Source organism: Pygocentrus nattereri, chromosome 23 (assembly GCF_015220715.1).
Source record: "Pygocentrus nattereri isolate fPygNat1 chromosome 23, fPygNat1.pri, whole genome shotgun sequence".
Taxonomy (NCBI): Eukaryota; Metazoa; Chordata; class Actinopteri; order Characiformes; family Serrasalmidae; genus Pygocentrus; species Pygocentrus nattereri.
Window position 1 is genome coordinate 654,838 of NC_051233.1, and position 22,663 is coordinate 677,500.

The window sequence follows — 22,663 nt, forward strand, 5'->3', positions numbered from 1 at the left end:
AAAGTTAAAGGGAGCTCAAGGGTTCTTTAGTAGAGATAGTGGTTCTTTATAGAACCATGAACACTGAAAGAACTTTTTACATGCATTAGTGGTTCTCTGCGTGGTGAAATGGTTCTTCAGATTGATGCACAATGTGTCGTTTATGGTTCTATGTAGCACCAAGCTTGTGACAACAGAACCCTTTTCAAAAAGGTTCCATATAGAAGCATGTTCAACACATTCTCCATCAATCTGAAGAACCTTTTCACAACGCAAAGAACCCTTTAATCGTGCAAATGGTTCTTTGAGTGTTCTTGGTTCTAAATAGTATTGTGGTATTTACTACAGGACCCTTGAAGAACCATGTTTTTGAAGAGTGTGCATAAGCACTATATGAAATATTGAAGCAGTAGAACCCGAGAGGGGGTGTGTTATCCTGTAATATCATCCCGGCTGTGATCTGGTGTCTGTAGATCATCCCAGCCGTGATGTTACTGGTGATAACTCCCTCCTCGAGTGCTCTACTGCTTTAATACAGCAGGTAAATAAATACAGTAAGAAATGAATAAACTGGTCGTGAACGCGGCTTTAATATGTTTTAATGTTCAGCTCCTTCCTCCTAATTAGAGCTCCTTAACGAGCAGCTTGTTGCTGCGTCAGAGTAACGAGCTCCGCCCACTCGCTGCTCAGCCGGCAGTTTGTTCTCCAGCTCCTTACACTAAATTCCCAAACTGTCGTCACCACTGAGCAGCTTTTCAGTCGGCAGCTGAGACAGAAGAACAGCTGAACAACCTGGAATCAGCCAGAAATGAACCCAACACCATTCGCCAGACGGGTCTGATCTTCAGAGTCGGACCAAATCAGACTGAGCCGTAAAACTGAGCCAATATCAGGTTCAGCTCAGTTTGGTCAGTTTGTCCAGATCAGTATTAATGTTGTTTTGTTCCAGCCGGTCTGTAAAGCTTCTTACAGCCCGTTTAGTTTGGCGAATGGTGTTGGGTTCATTTCTGGCTGATTCCAGGTTGTTCAGCTGTTCTTCTGTCACAGCTGCCGACTGAAAAGCTGCTCAGTGGCGACGACAGTTTGGGAATTTAGCGTCGTCTCGTCTTCAGAGTCGGACCAAATCGGCTGTCGGTCAGATGTGGTCTTAACAGTGTCCGTTTTCTGTTTGTGGCAGAGTAAGAAGTAAAAACGTTTAAATGGCTCGAGCGTCTCCTACAGCTGTCAGAGTCGTTGCTTAGCAACAGCATCTCAGTGGAGTGATAGTGTTTGTGATGTTATGGTGAAATAACAGCAGTTAGAAAGCTTCTCAACCAATTAGCTTGCTAACTAACTGTTGTATAAACATATTTACATATTCAAATGATCTATATAAATGATCTTCATATCCCTGAAGAATCATTTTAAGGGTATTAGTACTTATTGTGTACACACACACACACACACACACACACACCCATTTTCTAAACCACCTATCCTTCGGGGTCACGGTGAGGTACATAGATTCAGCAGTAAGTTGTATTTCAGCTTTACAGGTGATCAGTAGTGTCGCTTTGGCTCTTGTTCATCGAGCTCTGCAGTGTAGATAAAGCTTCATGCCTGTTCACCAGAAACGGCCGTTAAAGCCATAAAACTTTATGACTCCTGGCTGTAAAAGTGGCGTTAGATGTTTTTGGGCCTCTCCTCCAGGTTCAGTTCCAGCCTCTGGAAAACTGAGCACAGAGGTGGTGTTTATACCAGATACAGGCAGGCGGTCAATCATTTACAGAGGTCTATCAAACGCTCAGAGAGCAGGAGCGAGAGACTTTGACACTAATCAGGTGTTAAAATCAGACATGCCCATTTATAAAACCCGTTAAAGTAAATAGGACTGAATGAAGCGCAGTGCTGTTCAGCTTCAGCGGATTAGATACGTTATACGATTCGTGATCACTTTTCCTGATGAGTGACCAGTTGACTGGCCAGGATTCGGTGAGAGTGGACCTGGTTGACGGTTCTCTGTTGTTGCCTCGTGTCGCGTTTTAACTCTCTCTGCAGCGACTGAGGTCTCGTACTGAGAGCTGTAACTGCTTCCTGGTTTCATGCAGGTGGTGTTACTGTTGTAATGAAACCTGGAATCATGCAGGACATTATTTATCTCTGTCACTCCGTCCTGATTTAACAGCTGTAAGCCAAGTTGTGTATCTTTATTGGTCTATAATGTGCATTAACTGTAACTGTATTCTGAGGGGATTGTCTGCCCCTGTGCCCCCTGTGGTAGGTCTTCAGGGAGGAGCTTGAAAAAAGAAAGCAAAGGGAACAGGGTGTAGTGTAACCATGGAAATCGCTGTAGCGTCACTATGAGAACACATGTAGTGTAACTATGGAAACGGGTGTAGTGTAACTATGGAAACGGGTGTAGTGTAACTATGAGAACACATGTAGTGTAACTATGGAAACGGGTGTAGTGTAACTATGAGAGCACATGTAGTGTAACTATGGAAACGGGTGTAGTGTAACTATGAGAACACATGTAGTGTAACTATGGAAACGGGTGTAGTGTAACTATGAGAACACATGTAGTGTAACTATGGAAACGGGTGTAGTGTAACTATGGAAACGGGTGTAGTGTAACTATGAGAACACATGTAGTGTAACTATGGAAACGGGTGTAGTGTAACTATGGAAACGGGTGTAGTGTAACTATGGAAACGGGTGTAGTGTAACTATGGAAACGGGTGTATCTCTGTGTTCCATAAATCAGCAGAGCGGTTTTCACGTCTACACAGAGGAAATCAGCGCGTTCAGTGCTTAATTAGACACGTGGCTGAGTTCAGTTCAGTGACAGGGCGTTTATCACGACTGAGCTGAACCAGAAATCGTGATCGTTGTTCCCGTCACGACAGATACCGGGTTTGTCACATGAAGATGAATACGGTTTTATGGCGTATCAGAAGGTCAGCAGGAGGACCTTCAGCTTTTTCCATGATGAATGAGTTTATTAGTCACTTTATGCTGATTTGGTCACCATCACAGTGAAACCTCTGGAGCAAGACCCGGACAGGAAATGGAAACGGACAGAAAACCCTCCTGGACTTCACCAGATTTTATTCCAGGTCAGTTCGGACTGTTTCTGTTGGTCCGTTCACGCAGCGTAAAGAACTGCTGCTGCGGTGAAAATGGAGTGAAGAGCTTTTAACGTAGCGATCTGTGTGTAAAACATCAAGGCGTAACGTCACTTCAGTGCATCAAAGTCGTCAGAGCTCAGACATTAATGGACCGTAAGCCTGTCCAGGGCAGTATGCTTTAGCCTGCGCTGCGCTGGCCGAGCAACAAGGCGGCCTCTGTTGAAGAGGAGCTGCTCCCTCTGTAGACATGAAGGGTCATTCTAAGATAACGAGAACGCAGCGATTCAGAGTTACAGGTCATTATTCACTAATAAAAACACAGATCTTGCAGATCTGGACACTCCACACCTCGACACTCATCTATTGTGGTCATATTCTGTTCCCTGCGCCTCCTCGTACAGTCATTACTGCACTGCCTGCTTATCTCAGCCTGGAGATCTCACTGCAGATTTGGGTTTATTTCTAGATGTATTTTTGACTGTAGATGGGCTTTTCTGTATCTGTCTACCTGTCTACCTGTCTGTCTGTCTGTCTGTCTACCTGTCTGTCTATATTTTGTTACTATATACCATTTCTGATAATAGAGCCCCCTTTCAATCTCACACACTGCACCTTTTAGTGTTCACATACAGTAATGATTTCATCTGAAAAACACTGAACTGAATCCTGAACTGAATCCTGAACTGAATCCTGAACTGAATCCTGAACTGAATCCTGAACTGAACCCTGAACCGAATCCTGAACTGAATCCTGAACTGAATGGTGTAAATTTAGATCCGCGTTTCTTGTTGTTTGGATGTGTTGTAATCAGCAGGGTGAGACAGGCTGACGTTACGACACCGCGGGACGTTTGCTTACTCATTTTTTCACAGGCCGACCTGAAAATGTCTTTCTGCCTGCGCTGCCGTCTTCAGCTCTGATGTCACTGAGTGATGCTCCTCCCTGCTCTGCGTCAGCCGTCACTCCACCTTCTCCCAGCTTTACTGCTTTATTTCTGCGCTGGGCTCCAGTTTGAGCTCAGCTCTCCCCTCAGTCTCAGCACAGGTGAGTCACTCCGGAATTAAGTCTGCACTGTTAAACCCAGTTTTCCTGTGATATGCCAAGGTACACAGGTACCGCTCGGACTGATAAAACGAGAACAGTTCTGCACTTTACCAGGCTTAGTTTCATAGCTGTGCCCTGTGAAGTAATCTAAAGGTAAACGAAGCTTCAGGTGGCCTGAAGTTAATTTCTGTGAAACAAAATCATTTCTGAATTTTTATTAAGGGTTAAAGGTTTTAGGACAAACTTCTGCTATGTATTTGTATTAATTATTATACTTATTATTAACGTGATCACCAGTGATAAAACACAGCAGTGGTGTTTTGTTGGAATTGCATTGTCGAGGTTTTCTAAATTTGCCTGTTAACGTAGAAAATGTTTAAAACTTTGACATTTTAACTCCATCAAAGCCGTTCATGCTTTATTTAGTCGCTTCTCTTTTAGACACGTGTGTTTCTGTAAGAAATGCTGCTCATTACTCCTGAAGAACACGTTCATTACAGTAATCATCTCTTGGCTTCGTTACAGCAGCTCGTTGTGAGTAACTGCTGAATATTGAGATGATGATGTAATAATCAGCTCTGGGCTTTAATCGGCTGCATTGGCGGTGATAAATAGAGGTCAGAGGGGGTGGAGAGGCCTAATCAGTACTTAAGTAGAAGGTTTGATACTTTGGTAAAGAGATGACAAAAGGAAAAGTACCTTCAGTTAAAACAGCTTGAGTAAAAGTACAAAAGTATCTGGACAAAAAACGACTTAAGTACTGAGTATCTTAGCCCCCGTTTACACGTGGTCACTTCCTGTGTCCAGTATCTGGATTGTGTCCTGATAAGATTTTAGCTTCCCCAACCTCCATGATTGTCTTCCTCACAGACACGGATCGCATGACCAGTGACCACCTGAAGGGGGAGGAGTTTGGGTTGTACTGGGAGGATTTTTGGTTGAATTGAGATGAGTTTGGGTTGTACTGGGAGGAGTTTTGGTTGAACTGGGAGGGGTTTTGGTTGAACTGGGAGGAGTTTTGGTTGAACTGGGAGATGTTTTGGTTGAACTGGGAGGTGTTTTGGTTGAACTGGGAGGGGTTTTGGTTGAACTGGGAGATGTTTTGGTTGAACTGGGAGGGGTTTTGGTTGAACTGGGAGGGGTTTTGGTTGAACTGGGAGATGTTTTGGTTGAACTGGGAGGGGTTTTGGTTGAACTGGGAGGTGTTTTGGTTGAACTGGGAGGGGTTTTGGTTGAACTGGGAGGGGTTTTGGTTGAACTGGGAGGTGTTTTGGTTGAACTGGGAGGGGTTTTGGTTGAACTGGGAGATGTTTTGGTTGAACTGGGAGGAGTTTTGGTTGTACTGGGAGGAGTTTTGGTTGAACTGGGAGGTGTTTTGGTTGAACCGGGAGGGGTTTTGGTTGAACTGGGAGATGTTTTGGTTGAACTGGGAGGAGTTTTGGTTGTACTGGGGGGGTGGAGTTTTGGTTGAACTGGGAGGAGTTTTGGTTGTACTGGGAGGAGTGTTGGTTGTAGTAAGAGGGATTTTGGTTGTACTGGGAGGAGTTTTGGTTGAACTGGGAGGGGTTTGGTTGTACTGGGAGGAGTTTTGGTTGAACTGGGAGGAGTTTTGGTTGAACTGGGAGGAGTTTTGGTTGAACTGGGAGGGGTTTGGTTGAACTGGGAGGGGTTTTGGTTGTACTCATACATAAAACCTTAATTTTTTCCAAAATATTTTGGAAAATGATGTTCTTCAAAAATGAGGATGAATATGGTTTAAACTGCAATATTATTATTATTTCTGCTCAGTTCATTCCTTTTGTAAATTGTTAAACTTAATCTTTAAATTTAGAACCTGTAGCAGTTGTTTAATAAAAATCCATAATGTAATCTGTTGGGAATCAGGCGAGCAACATGACCTTCAGGACATCGGGAGCAGGACTGAGAGACTTTTCTTTACTGTTTTATGTTATACGGTTAAGTCTGGCTAATGCATGTTTTATTACTTTACTTTATCAACACAACATTCTTTTTAGTTTTAACTGTAATAACACTGGACTATAAATATATTTCTTATTCATTATCAGAGCGAATAATGGAGACAACACCAGTTGGCTTTGCTGCTCCAGGTTATGCTCCACCTGCAGCTCCACCTGGACTGGAATACCTCACACAGGTGAGAGTCTAACCACACCAAACACATTTTTGAGTGTTATTTCTTTTTTATTCTTTACTTTAATTTTTTTCATTTTGTTATTATTCCCTACATTGGAATGTGTTAACATGCAGCATCGTTACATTAATAATTGCTGTTGATTAATTCAATAATAACTTATACAGTTTAAGCTGGATTACTGTAAGATAAACAGGAGAGGGCATTTATTCAATATTAAAATTTGGGGAATTCCAAAAAAAATGGTTAAACAGCAGGTAATAGACTGGTAATGATCTATTTATCATATTTCTTACCTCACAAGGACTGAACTACCCCCCCCCCCCCTTCACACACACACTCTATAGACACACACACCTCTTTTGATGCTGTATCTGGATCATTGCTGCTACACTGTTTTCGCTGTTTTCCTCAGGTTTTCCTACCTCAGTAGCCGCCGTGTTTCCGTCTGTTATCTCACTGCGTTCCGTGATGTTCCCGGAGGAACGTAATTTCACTCCACTGTGTATCTGTACAGAGATGGAATGACAATAAAAGCCTCTTGACTTGAAACCAATTTTCAAATGTAAGACATTCTGGACGTTAATTTTATTAGAATTTCATTCTGAATATTAATTTTACTAGAACTTAATTCTGAATGTTAATGTTATTAGAACCTAATTTTGGATGTTAATTTTATTAGAAATTCATTCTGGACATTAATTTCATTAGAAATTCATTCTGGATATAAATTTCACTAGAACTTCTTTCTGGATTTCTTGAGTGTTTTAGAACCTTCTCCATCTCTGTTTTTACTCTGGACAAACTCATTCTGTTTCATTTACAGCTTCATACTGATTAGTTGAGGTCTATGAAGTTGTGGAGTGATGTCATCATATTAGAATAATTTTATTCTCAGGAAAACTTTATAAAAATTATTGCATTTAAAACTGTTATTCCAAAGTTTTAAACAGTCGTGTTTTACAACATTTAAATGCAGTGTATTATATATTGTTACTGCCCAGAGAAAAAACAGGAATCTCTAAAATATGTCATGTAAAGAGATTTTATTCCAGGCACTTTCGGAGCATTTCTATTGGTCCAATTCATTTCACACAATGTAAACAACAACTGTCACAATCAAATTATGTAGAAAAGTAAAATTTTTTTAAATAAATATACATATTTTTCTTTGTACAGCGACAATATATTTAATACATAAGAGTATAATGTAATATGTAATATATTGTATAAGAATATAATATATTACATTGTTGCGTAGATCCCTCTCCTTGGATCACCACCTTATCGTGGTGGAGGGGTTTGCATGCTTGAATGATCTTAGGAGCTATGTTGTCTGGAGCAAAAGCTCCTGGTAGGGTCTCCCATGGCAAACTGGTTCTAGGTGACAGGCCAGACAAAGTGTGATCCATAATAACCCCTATGAAGACACAAAAGCAGGACTTGTGTACCCTGCCCGGATCAGGGTTACCGGGGCCCCACCCTGGAGCCAGGCCTGGGGGAGGGGCTCGCCAGCGAGCGTCTGGTGGCCGGGCATTTACTCATGGTGCCCGGCCGGGCCCAGCCCGAAGGAGTTACATGAGTCCCCCCTCCCATCGACCCACCACCAATGGGAGGGGCAGTAGTAGGGGTTCGGTGCGTTGTGGATCGGGCAGTGTCCAAAGGCGTGGGCCTTGGCGTTCTGATCCTCGGTTGCTGAAACTGGCTTTTGGAACTTGGAACGTTACCTCACTGGCGGGGAAAGAGCCTGAGTTGGTGCGCGAGGTTGAGAGATACCGGCTAGATATAGTCGGGCTCACCTCAACACACAGCTTGGGATCTGGGTCCAATCTCCTTGAGAGGGGCTGGACTTTATTCTTTTCTGGAGTTGCCCATGGTGAGAGGCGGCGGGCAGGTGTGGGCTTTCTCATAGCCCCTCGACTCGGTGCCTGTATGTTGGGGTTTTCTCCGGTGGACGAGAGGGTAGCTTCCCTACGCCTTCGGGTTGGGGAATGGGTCCTGACTGTTGTCTGTGCTTATGCACCGAACAGCAGTTCAGAGTACCCAGCCTTCTTAGAGTCCTTGGGAAGGGTGCTTGAAGGTGCTCCTCCTGGAGACTCTATTGTCCTACTGGGGGACTTCAATGCTCACGTGGGCAATGACAGTGAGACCTGGAGGGGTGTGATTGGGATGAATGGCCTCTCTGATCTGAACCCGAGTGGTGTTCAGTGTTTGGACTTCTGCGCAAACCACAGTTTGTCCATCACGAACACCATGTTTGAACACAAGGATGTCCATAAGTGCACATGGCACCAGGACACCCTAGGCCGCAGTTCAATGATTGACTTTGTAGTCGTGTCATCGGACTTGCGGCCATGTGTTTTGGACACTCGGGTAAAGAGAGGAGCTGAGCTGTCAACTGATCACCACCTGGTGGTGAGTTGGATCAGGTGGTGGGGGAAGATGCCGGTCAGACCAGGCAAGCCCAAACGTATAGTGAGGGTTTGCTGGGAACGTCTAGCAGAAGAACCTGTCAGATTGATCTTCAACTCACACCTCCGTCAGAACTTTGACCAGATATCGGGGGAGGTGGGGGACATTGACTCAGAATGGGCCATGTTCCGTTCCTCCATTGCTGAAGCGGCTGACTGTAGCTGTGGCCGTAAGGTAGTTGGTGCCTGTCGGGGCGGTAATCCTCGAACCCGGTGGTGGACACCCCAGGTGAGAGATGCCATCAAGCTGAAGAAGGAGTCCTACCGGGCATGGTTGGCCTGTGGGACACCAGAGGCAGCTGGCAGGTATCGACAGGCCAAGCGATCTGCGGCTTCAGTTGTCGCCAAGGCAAAAACCCGTGTATGGGAGGAGTTTGGTGAGGCCTTGGAAAGTGACTTTAAGTCGGCTCCGAAAAGATTCTGGCAAACCGTCAGGCGACTCAGAAGGGGAAAGCAGTGTGCCACTAGCACTGTATATAGTGGAGATGGTGTGCTGCTGACTTCGACTGAAGACGTCATTGGGCGGTGGAAGGAGTACTTTGAGGACCTTCTCAATCCCACCGACACGTTCTCCAGTGAGGAGGCTGAGTCTGGGGACATGGGAATAGGCTTGTCCATTACTGAGGCCGAAGTCGCTAAGGTAGTTAAGAAGCTCCTTGGTGGCAAGGCTCCAGGGGTGGATGAGATCCGCCCTGAGTTCCTCAAGGCTCTGGATGTTGTGGGGCTGTCTTGGCTGACACGCCTTTTCAACATTGCGTGGACATCGGGGGCGGTGCCACTGGATTGGCAGACTGGGGTGGTGGTGCCTCTTTTTAAAAAAGGGGACCGGAGGGTGTGTTCCAACTACAGGGGAATCACACTCCTCAGCCTCCCTGGCAAGGTCTATGCAGGGGTACTGGAGAAGAGAGTCCGGCTTATAGTCGAACCTCGGATCCAGGAGGAACAGTGCGGGTTCCGCCCTGGTCGTGGAACACTGGACCAACTCTTCACCCTCTCCAGGATTCTGGAGGGTTCATGGGAGTTTGCCCAACCAGTCCACATGTGCTTTGTGGATCTGGAGAAGGCATTCGACTGTGTTCCCCGGGGTATTCTGTGGGAGGTGCTTCGGGAGTACGGGGTACATGGCTCTTTGCTACGAGCCATTCAGGCCCTGTACAAACAAAGCAGGAGTTTGGTTCGCATGGCCGGCAGTAAGTCAGACTCGTTCCCAGTGAGAGTTGGACTCCGTCAGGGCTGCCCTTTGTCACCGATTCTATTCATAATTTTTATGGATAGAATTTCTAGGCGCAGTCAAGGGATGGAGGGTGTCCGGTTTGGTGACCTCAGGGTCACATCGCTGCTGTTTGCAGATGATGTGGTCCTATTGGGGACATCAGGCCGCGAACTTCAGCTTTCGCTGGATCGGTTTGCAGCCGAGTGTGAAGCGGCTGGGATGAGAATCAGTACCTCTAAATCCGAGACCATGGTTCTCAGGCGGAAAAGGGTGGAGAGCCCTCTCTGGGTCGGGGATAGGCTCTTGCCTCAAGTGGAGGAGTTCAAGTATCTCGGGGTCTTGTTCACGAGTGATGGTACAAGGGAGCGGGAGATTGACAGGCGGATTGGTGCTGGGTCAGCAGTGATGCGGGCTCTTTACCGGTCTGTTGTGGTAAAGAAAGAGCTGAGACATAAGGCAAGGCTCTCGATTTACCGGTCGATCTACGTTCCCACCCTCACCTATGGTCATGAGCTTTGGGTAATGACCGAAAGAATAAGATCGCGAATACAAGCGGCCGAAATGAGTTTCCTCCGCAGGGTGTCTGGACTCTCCCTGAGAGATAGGGTGAGAAGTTCAGTCATCCGGGAGGGACTCGGAGTAGAGCCGCTGCTTCTTCACGTCGAGAGGAGCCAGCTGAGGTGGTTCGGGCATCTGGTTAGGATGCCTCCTGGACGCCTCCCTCGGGAGGTGTCACAGGCGAGTCCACCTGGGAGGAGACCCCGGGGAAGACCCAGGACACGCTGGCGCGACTATATCGCCCAGCTGGCCTGGGAGCGCCTCGGAATCCCCCTTGGAGAGCTTGTGGAAGTGGCTGGGGAAAGGGAGGTCTGGGCTTCATTGCTTAGGATGCTGCCCCCGCGACCCGAACCCCGGAGAAGCGGAAGATAATGGATGGATGGATGGATGGATGTTGCGTAGATCCTCATCCTGTTGGCTTCGTATTCAAATTTTCCATTCCGCCTTAAACAGTGCAGCTGTTAAATCATGGCGCCTGCATTTACTAAGAATAAAAACAAAGATATGGTAATTAATGTACACATACACCCTGAAAGATGGGTTTAGTAAAGCCAGTGGTTCTACAGAGAACCATGAACACTTTAAGAACCCTTTGTATACTTAAATGGTTCTCTGCCTGCAGAAATGGTTCTATAGATTGATGGAGAATGTGGTGTGTATGGTTCTATATAAAAGCTTTTTCACAATGGTTCTATCTAGCACCAAAAAAGGGTTCTGCTATTGTTTGTCAAGCTCGTAACAATAGCAGAACCCTTTTGTTTCTAGACAGAACCATATACAATGCATTCTCCATCAATCGGAAGAACCATTTCACCATGCAGAGAACTCTTTAAACATACAATGGGTTCTTTAAGTGTTCATGGTTCTACACAGAGCCATTGTCTTTACTAAAGAACGCTTGAAGAACCCCTTTAAGAGGGTGTAGTTTACATAAGACAAGAGAGCCCAATGAGGACTTTAGATAAAACTTAATACGCTGTAAAAGTATCTACATAAAAATGGCTTCATGTGGTAACAAGTAAATTAACGAGTTTTATTCAGCCTAAATAAATACTTTGAATGAACGATTCTTTCAATTAAAGTCATTCTTGAGTTGAGTAAAAAGTCGATCTTTTTAAAGTGGATCTGATGAGAATCTTTACAGTGTAATATGGACCTAACATGCTGGTTGGTGCTGGTTTCACATAGCAGGAAGCTGTAAATCAAAAAGTTCTAAATGGACTGAAAACGCAGAAGTTAGGAATGTTTATGTTTATATCCATCCATCCATCCATTTTCCAAGCCGCTTCTCCGTCAGGGTCGCGGGGGGGTGCTGGAGCCTATCCCAGCAGTCATCGGGCGGAAGGCAGGATACACCCTGGACAGGTCGCCAGTCCATCACAGGGCAGACACACAGACAGTCACTCACACCTAGGGGCAATTTAACATGTCCAATTGGCCTGACTGCATGTCTTTGGACTGTGGGAGGAAACCGGAGAACCCAGAGGAAACCCACGCAGACACGGGGAGAACATGCAAACTCCACACAGAGAGGACCCCGGTCACCCGGCCGGGGAATCGAACCCAGGCCCTCCTCGCTGTGAGGCGACAGCGCTACCCACCACGCCACCGTGCCGCCCTGTTTATGTTTATATAATGTTTATAAAAATATTCAATTAAATTTTTCATCCAGAATGAAAATGTAATAAAATTCTGCCTTTTTATTTTGCAGATTGATCAGATTTTGGTTCACCAGAAGGTCGAGCTTCTTGAAGGTGATGATCTGGGATTTGTGTGAAACTGATTTGCTCCTCCTACACAAACTACGATTAAGCTTATATAACATTTGGTGTATATTAAAATACATGGTATCTCATTCATGATGTATTATAAATATATTCTACAATATATTTGTAATAAGAAATGATTGCAAGATGTTATATACATGGGAAAAAGTGGACCACAGTTAGCATTTCCATACATTTCACCTAAATAGTGGTTTATATTGATCCATAAATTTGACCATATGATTGTATAATACATTCATCATGTACAGGTAGGGAACTGTATACAGCAATGCATGATTTTACTAAATCATACTGTATATTCAGGCCAATTAAGGATAAGAAGTTATAGATAAGTTGGAATCCACCAGTATATTCTGTAATTTTGAACTGCAGCAGTTCAGCCGAGGAAAAAACATTAATATTAATATGTAGTTTTGAGCAATTTTAGGTTCATTCATCCTGAAATTATCACATGATGTAAAAGGTTAAAAAGCCAAATATTTTGCATGGTGTTTTAAATTCTGACATATATTGGCATAAGGATTAGGAAACATAGGACATATGATTTAGCAGTACATGTGGATTGCGTAAGATTCGCTTCCGTTCAGAGCGTCTGACTCAGCCTCGTCTCTCATCTCTCCTCATGTTCATGTCCAGCGATCATCGGCTTTGAGACGAATAACCGCTATGAGATAAAGAACAGTTTGGGTCAGAAGATCTACAGCGCCAAGGAGCAGAACGACTGCTGCACCCGGAACTGCTGCGGCCCGCAGAGGAGCTTCGACCTCAAAATCACTGACCACAACGAACAGGAAGTGATTCGCCTCGTTAAGCCTTTCCGCTGCACTTCCTGCTGGTGCCCCTGCTGTCTGCAAGAGGTACTGTGACTCAGTCCATCTCAATACAGCTCAATATAACTCAACGTAACTCAATACAGCTCAATATAACTCAACGTAACTCAATACAGCTCAGTACGGCTCAATATAACTCAATACAACTCAATATAACTCAACGTAACTCAATACAGCTCAATATAACTCAACGTAACTCAATACAGCTCAGTACGGCTCAATATAACTCAATACAACTCAATATAACTCAGTACAGCTCAATATAACTCAATACAGCTCAATATAACTCAGTACGGCTCAATATAACTCAATATAACTCAATACAACTCAGTATAACTCAACATAACTCAATACAGCTCAATGCAACTCAATATAACTCAATACAGCTCAATATAACTCAATACAACTCAATATAACTCAATATAACTCAATACAGCTCAATATAACTCAATACAGCTCAATATAACTCAGTACAACTCAATATAACTCAATACAGCTCAATACAGCTCAATACAGCTCAATATAACTCAACATAACTCAATACAGCTCAGTACAGCTCAATATAACTCAATATAACTCAATACAACTCAATATAACTCAACATAACTCAATACAGCTCAATACAGCTCAATATAACTCAATATAACTCAATACAGCTCAATATAACTCAATATAACTCAATACAGCTCAATATAACTCAGTACAACTCAATATAACTCAATACAGCTCAATACAGCTCAATATAACTCAACATAACTCAATACAGCTCAGTACAGCTCAATATAACTCAATATAACTCAATACAACTCAATATAACTCAACATAACTCAATACAGCTCAGTACAGCTCAATATAACTCAATATAACTCAATACAACTCAATATAACTCAACATAACTCAATACAGCTCAATACAGCTCAATATAACTCAATATAACTCAATACAGCTCAATATAACTCAATATAACTCAATACAGCTCAATATAACTCAGTACAACTCAATATAACTCAATACAGCTCAATACAGCTCAATACAGCTCAATATAACTCAACATAACTCAATACAGCTCAGTACAGCTCAATATAACTCAATATAACTCAATACAACTCAATATAACTCAACATAACTCAATACAGCTCAATACAGCTCAATATAACTCAATATAACTCAATACAGCTCAATACAGCTCAATACAACTCAATACAGCTCAATATAACTCAATACAACTCAATGCAGCTCAATACAGCTCAATATAACTCAATATAACTCAATACAAATTAATATAACTCAATACAACTCAATGCAGCTCACTAACTCAATACAGCTCAATACAACTCAATTTAACTCAATACAACTCAATGCAGCTCAGTAACTCAATACAACTCAATTTAACTCAATACAACTCAATACAACTCAATATAACTCAATACAACTCAATGCAGCTCAGTAGAACTCAATACAGCTCAATACAACTCAATATAACTCCATACAACTCAATGCAACTCAGTAACTCAATACAGCTCAGTACAACTCAATGCAGCTCAGTACAACTCAATACAGCTCAATGCAACTCACTATAACTCAATACAACTCAATGCAGCTTGATACAACTCACTACAGCTCAATACAACTCAATATAACTCAATACAACTCAATACAGCTTATGAGATAACTCAATACAGCTCAATATAACTCAATACAGCTCAATATAACTCAACACAACTTAATATAACTTAATATAACGCAATACAACTTAATAAAACTCAATACAGCTCAATACAATGCAATATAACTCAATATAACTCAACACAACTTAATATAACTCAATATAACTCAATACAACTTAATATAAATCAATACAGCACAATACAACTCAATACAACTCAATATAACTCAATATAACTCAATATAACTCAATACAGCTCAATATAATTCAATACAGCTCAATATAACTCAATATAACTCAATACAGCTCAATATAACTCAATACAGCTCAATATAACTCAACACAACTTAATATAACTTAATATAACGCAATACAACTTAATATAACTCAATACAGCTCAATACAACTCAATATAACTCAATATAACTCAATATAACTCAATACAGCTCAATACAACTCAATATAACTCAATATAACTCAATATAACTCAATATAGCTCAATATAACTCACTATAACTCAATATAGGTACCGTGTACCTGATCACGCAGGGAATCTGCTTTAAAATCCTTAAACTTTCACCTAGAAACTCTGTTTTTTAAATGGTAGAGAAACTCGTCCTTTCTGAAACCTCAAAATATCTCACCGTTTTATCAATTAGCTTTAGAGTTATGACTGTTTGTTTGGCACTAGGCACAGAAAACCATTCACTCCCATGTAAATTTCTCAAAATCAGAATTTGCTTATTTCAGGATTTTCTCTGTGTTTAACTCATCATAACTCAGACATTTTCTTCTCAATACACACAAAACTACACCTAACTAATCCTCAAGGGGTCTCATCTCACACCATCTATCCGGTTAAGCGATAGAGTAAACATTTCCCGAGTTATGACTGTTTGTTCAGACGGTACAAATCGGATTCAAACAAGGCTTCTCCACTAAGAGCTGCATAATCACAGAGTGACAGTTCATTTGAATGACTCACCCCCCAACACACACATCTCTCCCTCTCACACACACACACCACACACGCACACAAACACACACACACACGCACACAAACACACACGCACACGCACAGACACACACACACACGCACAGACACACACACACGCACACACACAAACACACACACGCACACAAACACACACACACACGCACAGACACACACACACGCACAGACACACACACACACACACACACACACAAACACACACACACACACAAACACACACACACATGCACAGACACACACACACACGCACAGACACACACACACACAGACACACACAGACATACACACAGACACACGTACAGACACACACACGCACAGACACACACACACACACGCACGCGCACAGACACACACACGCACAGACACACACACACACACACACACAAACACACACACACACGCACAGACACACACACACGCACAGACACACACACGCACACACACACACACACGCACAGACACACACACGCACAGACACACACACACACACACACAAACACACACACACGCACAGACACACACACACACACACACACAAACACACACACACACAAACACGCGCACACGCACAGACACACACACGCACAGACACACACACACACACACACACACACATGCACAGACACACACACACACGCACAGACACACACACATGCACAGACACACACACGCACAGACACACACACACAGATACACACAGACACACACACAGACACACGCACAGACACACACACACAGACACACACAGACACACACACAGACACACGCACAGACACACACACGCACAGACACACACACACACACACAAACACACACACACACGCACAGACACACACACACAAACACACACACACACGCACAGACACACACACAGACACACACAGACACACACACAGACACACACACACAGACACACACACACAGACACACACACACAGACAGACATTTGTGTATTCAGTACATTTCCAATAATGACTTTGAATCATACCAAAATAATAACTGGATCAAACCGAGCGGCGGTGAAATGTGAGGTTTGTGTTGTGCTGAATCGTTTCCTAATGAATGTTAATGTGGTGACACTGTGAGGTCAGAGGTTCACACCTGTATTATGTACAGAACTTTTACTGCCTGGGATTTTCCGCTGTTTACTGCTGGAGGAGCTGCTGAGCCAGCAGGGAGATATTAAACCTGCATATACAGCCCGACCTTTATTACGCTGTCAGACGGGACCACACTGTGATGAACATAATCAATACGGCACACCGGCGGTGGATCAAGGACTCGATCTCAGACTCAGGATTTAATCAGTGACTTCATACAAATCATTCAAAATTTCTAAAGTTTTGCTACCACTTTATTGTCATGTGCTGCTCATAAGACAACATGGCACCTACATTAGGTTGTCATGACAACTGACATAAACCTACATAAAGGCAAATATTACCTTTTAAAGTAAATTATGCCTATTGGAATAAGCATTTACATACATTTCTGTGAGGTTATGTCAGTTGTCGTGGCAACCTTATGCTTTTATCAAACCACTTTATTTTGTTTTAAAATCATTTTGTTCATTTGCACTGAAATATGCCATAAACTACGGATGTCCTGTGTAGCAAATAGCATTAATACAATAAGCGGTGAATTGATGTGTGATCAGTGTTTTCAATCGTTTCTTAGCCCAGTGTTCATTTCAGCTAATCATCAACACCTGCTTCATCTAATCAACGCCTCAGTGACCTCCTAAATGACCAAAGGTTTATTACACACTCCTGTAATCTAAGAACAGCTCAGCCAGTTTTCACTGACCTCCCTGTAGTGACTGAGTAATAAGCATCACTATGAAACAAGCTGGAGGTTTAAAGGTGCTTATTAAAACTGGTGCTGCTAATTGAATAAATAATGAATGAATTTGTCTGACGCTGGAAGCTTCCAGCAGCAATGTGGATCTAAAACTTCCTACTGTGATATAAACTGAGTCTCTTTATGTTTAAGGGGGCTGTTTCTCTGTAAACCTTGCCCTCAGCAGGAGCTGGTGGGCGGATCCCTGAGAGTTTGATGGATTGCAGCAGTAAACTGATGATTAATGATTGATTATTGATGACTGATTGCAGATGGAGGTCCAGGCTCCTCCGGGGAATACGATCGGGTTTGTGGTGCAGAACTGGCACCCGTTCCTGCCCAAATTCTCAGTGCTGGGGGCTTCGCATGAGCCGCTGCTGACCATCGAGGGGCCTCTGTGTGCCATCAGCTGCTGCGGAGACGTCGACTTCGATGTGTGTGTTTCAGCGTGAGGTCTTTAAGGAACAGTTCACTCACAGAAACGAATGCCTCTGACAGTAGATGAAGATGATCAGCCACCCATTAGATCAACAGATAATGCTAACTGGTGGCCACCAGCTTCCATTCACTGTTAGCCACGTTAGCATGTTTGTTTGAGCTGTTTCTGTAGGTCTTCTGTTCGTTAACTTCTTTACGGCAGCCTTTTCACGTATTCAGTGCAGGTAAACGCGGTGGCTACAGGTGTGTTATGTATGTATGCTTACACAACTGTAACAAACCTGCACACCTGTAACACACCTGTATCGTACCTACACAACTGTAACAAACCTGCACACCTGTAACACACCTGTATCGTACTTACACAACTGTAACACACCTGCACACCTGTAACACACCTGTATCGTACCTACACAACTGTAACACACCTGCACACCTGTAACACACCTGTATCGTACTTACACAACTGTAACACACCTGCACACCTGTAACACACCTGTATCGTACCTACACAACTGTAACACACCTGCACACCTGTAACACACCTGCATACTTGTTATCATGCCATCACAGCTGTAACACACCTGTACTGTGTCCCCTCCCCCCGTCAGGTGAAAGGTAAGGACGGCAGTGTGATTGGCCGGATCAGTAAGCAGTGGAGCGGACTGATTAAGGAGTCACTGACTGACGCCGATAACTTCGGTATCAACTTCCCTCTCGACCTGGACGTCAGACTGAAGGCCATTCTGCTGGGAGCCTGTTTCCTCATAGTGAGTCATGGGCAGTGTTCATTCATTCATTTATTCATTCATTCACTCTCATTTTCATTCATTAAATCATTCAGGTATTCACACATTCATTCACATATTCTTTCATTCATCCGTTCACTCAGGTATTCACACATTCATTCACATATTCTTTCATTCACCCGTTCACTCAGTTATTCACACATTCATTCATATTTTCTTTCATTCACCCGTTCACTCAGGTATTCACACATTCATTCATGTATTCTTTCATTCATCCGTTCACTCAGGTATTCACACATTCATTGACGTATTCTTTCATTCATCCTTTCACTCAGTTATTCACACATTCATTCACATATTGTTTCATTCATCCGTTCACTCAGTTATTCACACATTCATTCACGTATTCTTTCATTCATCCGTTCACTCAGGTATTCACACATTCATTCACGTATTCTTTCATTCATCCGTTCACTCAGTTATTCACACATTCATTCACGTATTCTTTCATTCATCCGTTCACTCAGTTATTCACACATTCATTCACGTATTCTTTCATTCATCCGTTCACTCAGGTATTCACACATTCATTCACGTATTCTTTCATTCATCCGTTCACTCAGTTATTCACACATTCATTCACATATTCTTTCATTCATCCGTTCACTCAGGTATTCACACATTCATTCATGTATTCTTTCATTCATCCGTTCACTCAGGTATTGACACATCCATTCACGTATTCTTTCATTCATCCGTTCACTCAGGTATTCACACATTCATTCATGTATTCTTTCATTCATCCGTTCACTCAGGTATTCACACATTCATTGACGTATTCTTTCATTCATCCGTTCACTCAGTTATTCACACATTCATTCACATATTGTTTCATTCATCCGTTCACTCAGTTATTCACACATTCATTCACGTATTCTTTCATTCATCCGTTCACTCAGTTATTCACACATTCATTCACGTATTCTTTCATTCATCCATTCACTCAGTTATTCACACATTCATTCACGTGTTGTTTCATTCATCCGTTCACTCAGTTATTCACTCTTCACTCTGTCTGGTTCTGCAGGACTTCATGTTCTTCGAGAGCACCGGAGACTCGGGTCAGCAGTGCAGCGTGTTCGGATGAAGATGAAAGCCTGTCCTTTTGCTGTACGTCAAGCTGCGGAGTGATTAGAGTAATAACTGATTATTAATAAATAGTTTTAATCCTCATTGTTGTATTTCATTAATGGAATATGAGCCTGTGTAATGTGCTGTGAGCTCTGTCTCGTTTATACCGTCTGAATAACGTCTGGGAACTGTACCTGAACTCCTACTGTAATTGCTGAGCTGCTGTTTTTGGTCTTTTAATAAAGCATTTTAATTCTCCCTCATGCTGGAAAGCCGGATTACGCAGGGATGGATTCAGGAATTTTACATTCAGACTCTTAATAAAGCTTTACAAACGCAGGAGAAAGATTTATTACATTAATATTTGATGTTCCGGATCTAATAGCAGCACACTGTCCTCATATAATCACACAGATCCCTAAATCCACGGAGAAATATCGTTATATGAGTGTGTGACTGCGTGAGGAGGCCTGAGGAGCGAGTGCCGTGTCGTCAGTCTGGCTGTGAAGAAAAACTGCTGCCCAAATATCTTTTATTAAAAGGCCCAAATTCCCTATTGATCCTGTTTCCTTTTCTCTGGGGTTTATTTACAGTTTACTAATATATTTATTATATTCCATCATTTTCTCCAGACTTTAAAGCCTCAGCACGGCTATTGTACATCTTTTATTTAAAATAGAAATATACAAAAATATCATTCTTTGTACAACAATTAAGATTTTTTTTTGCTATAAATTCAGAAAATTTGAAAAATTTATATTTTCTCATTTGATTGTTTAAGAAATATTCAAAAAATATTTTTATATCAATACAATTTAAGAATTGCTATCATTACATTAAGATTTTAGAAAAACGTACAACAGTTTAAGAAATATTTAGAATTTTTTTTGGATTATTGGAAAAATTTTTATTTTCTCACAATTTTAGAAATATTGAGAAACAACACCATCATCATCACAATCAGTTTAAGACATTTCGAAATATTATATGTATAATATATATATATATATATATATATATATATATATATATATATATATATATATATATATATATATATATATATATATATATATATATAAATAAAATATATAATGTTAAATATTAAATTAACATGATTTTTAATGGCTAGAATTAAAGAAATATGATCTTTTTTAGAAATAAAAAAATGTAAGAAAAATTGTACATATCGATTTAGAAACAATTCTAATTTTTATTCTAAAAAAAAACATTTTTACCACGATTTTAAAAATTGAATACTTTTAGAATATATAATATTAGACATATAAAATAAATTTCGTTAATTTTCGTAAATCGGGAAAATTTGCGTTCCTCGCACAAAATAAACTGAATATTGATTAGCGGTGCAGTTATCGCGGCTCTGATTGGTCAGACCGAAGCCCGCCTTGCTGATCGCGGCCTGTGATTGGAAGATCCACCCGTTTCCTCGCGCTGGCGTCATCGGCGCGCGGCGGAAGTGGAGTGTTTCGCGGTAAAGTCGCGCCGCCGCTCAATGAATGGGAGCCAAACAGAAACAGAACCGCAGAAAGAGCCGAACCTCCGCCCGGAACCGCGGGTTCTGCCGCTGCACGACGGGCTGGTAGCGGACTGTTAGCGCTTCTGCCGCGGGGCTGCACTGCAGGTGAGTGTTTAGCCGAACAGCGAGCGCGGGGCTTCCTAACCGCCAGCCTTTCCTCCGAATTGCCCCGGTCCACCTTAAATACTGCAGCGCCCACCTCCCGGAGCCCGGGCCGCAGCACTGCAGCTGCTGCAGCATTTAAGGTGGAACGGGAATCCGAGGAAGGCGCTCACTTCAGCTTCGCGCAGCGAACACAAACACACACCACCGGTCACATTAAACACGTTCCACCTTAATTTAAAACGACGGTTCATCGGAGAACCTGAGAACATTCAGACAGTAGAACGCTCATCATTAGCCCTCTTTAAACCACTTAAAGGGAAATTCTACCCACTTTCCAAAAATTCTGCAAGTGTTTAAGATGTAAACAGAACCGTTCACAGTGGTGGTGATGGGAACCAGACGTCCCCCTCTAAAAGCTCCTCACAGTGGTGGTGATGGGAACCAGACGTCCCTCTAAAAGCTCCTACAGAAAGTTCCTACATGAGCTGGTTCTGAATTCACTGCCTGATGACTGAGACGCTGTTTTATGAGAGTTTAGAGAACTTCAACTCCATTCATGGTGGAGGGAGACATGCAGGGTGCTGTGCGGCAAAATAGTCCCCAAAGAAAACTCATTATTCCAGATTTTCCACTGTTTTCCATCATCAACATTCCATATAAGCTCAGAAGACTCGTGTAGGTTCTCTGGTGGTTCTGGATGGTGAATAAAATGCCAATAATAGCAGGTCTGAAAGGCGCCACGGTCCAGAAACACTGGAAGAGGTGGTCTCATCTACTTTTACCTTTTCCAGCATTTAGCAGATGCTCTTGTTCGGAGTGACCTATGAAAGTGCTTCATCGTCACTCACGATGAGGTAAGTACAAATAGGTTGGAGTACAAACTGCTCCTGAGCTCAGATACTGCTAGAAATAAAAGCCTCAAAAGAAAAACGGAAGGAAGCAGAGTTAGACACCCTGCCGGCGCAGTACGATACATTCCTATGAGTCCTTCACTCAGGGCTGATTTAAGTGCTGTGTAAAGAGACGGTCTTCAGTCTGAGTT

The 22,663-nt window shown here is 42.6% G+C and overlaps 2 protein-coding genes across 4 annotated transcripts in view; both read left to right on the forward strand.

The window, feature by feature from the left end:
* The first annotated feature begins 3,991 nt into the window (after positions 1-3,991).
* plscr3a (phospholipid scramblase 3a) lies at positions 3,992-20,535 on the forward strand. Of its 3 annotated transcripts, none has more exons than XM_017687818.2 (8): positions 3,992-4,130; positions 6,197-6,285; positions 12,236-12,278; positions 12,948-13,168; positions 17,934-18,095; positions 18,711-18,869; positions 19,936-20,018; positions 20,394-20,535. In XM_017687818.2, the coding sequence occupies exons 1-7, from the start codon at positions 4,019-4,021 to the stop codon at positions 19,993-19,995; spliced, it is 846 nt and encodes a 281-aa protein (XP_017543307.1). In that variant the 5' UTR covers positions 3,992-4,018; the 3' UTR covers positions 19,996-20,018; positions 20,394-20,535. The 3 variants fall into 3 exon arrangements, with proteins under 3 accessions (XP_017543307.1, XP_017543306.1, XP_017543305.1); XM_017687817.2 differs by having other exon boundaries at positions 3,993-4,130; positions 19,936-20,044; XM_017687816.2 differs by lacking the exon at positions 20,394-20,535 and having other exon boundaries at positions 3,993-4,130; positions 19,936-20,237.
* Positions 20,536-21,462: 927 nt separating this feature from the next.
* senp3a (SUMO specific peptidase 3a) overlaps positions 21,463-22,663 on the forward strand; it is a 33,404-nt gene continuing 32,203 nt past the window's right edge. The window contains exon 1 of the mRNA XM_037533195.1: positions 21,463-21,621. The gene's annotated coding sequence lies outside the window, so the exon portion shown is untranslated. The remainder of the gene's footprint in view (positions 21,622-22,663) is intronic.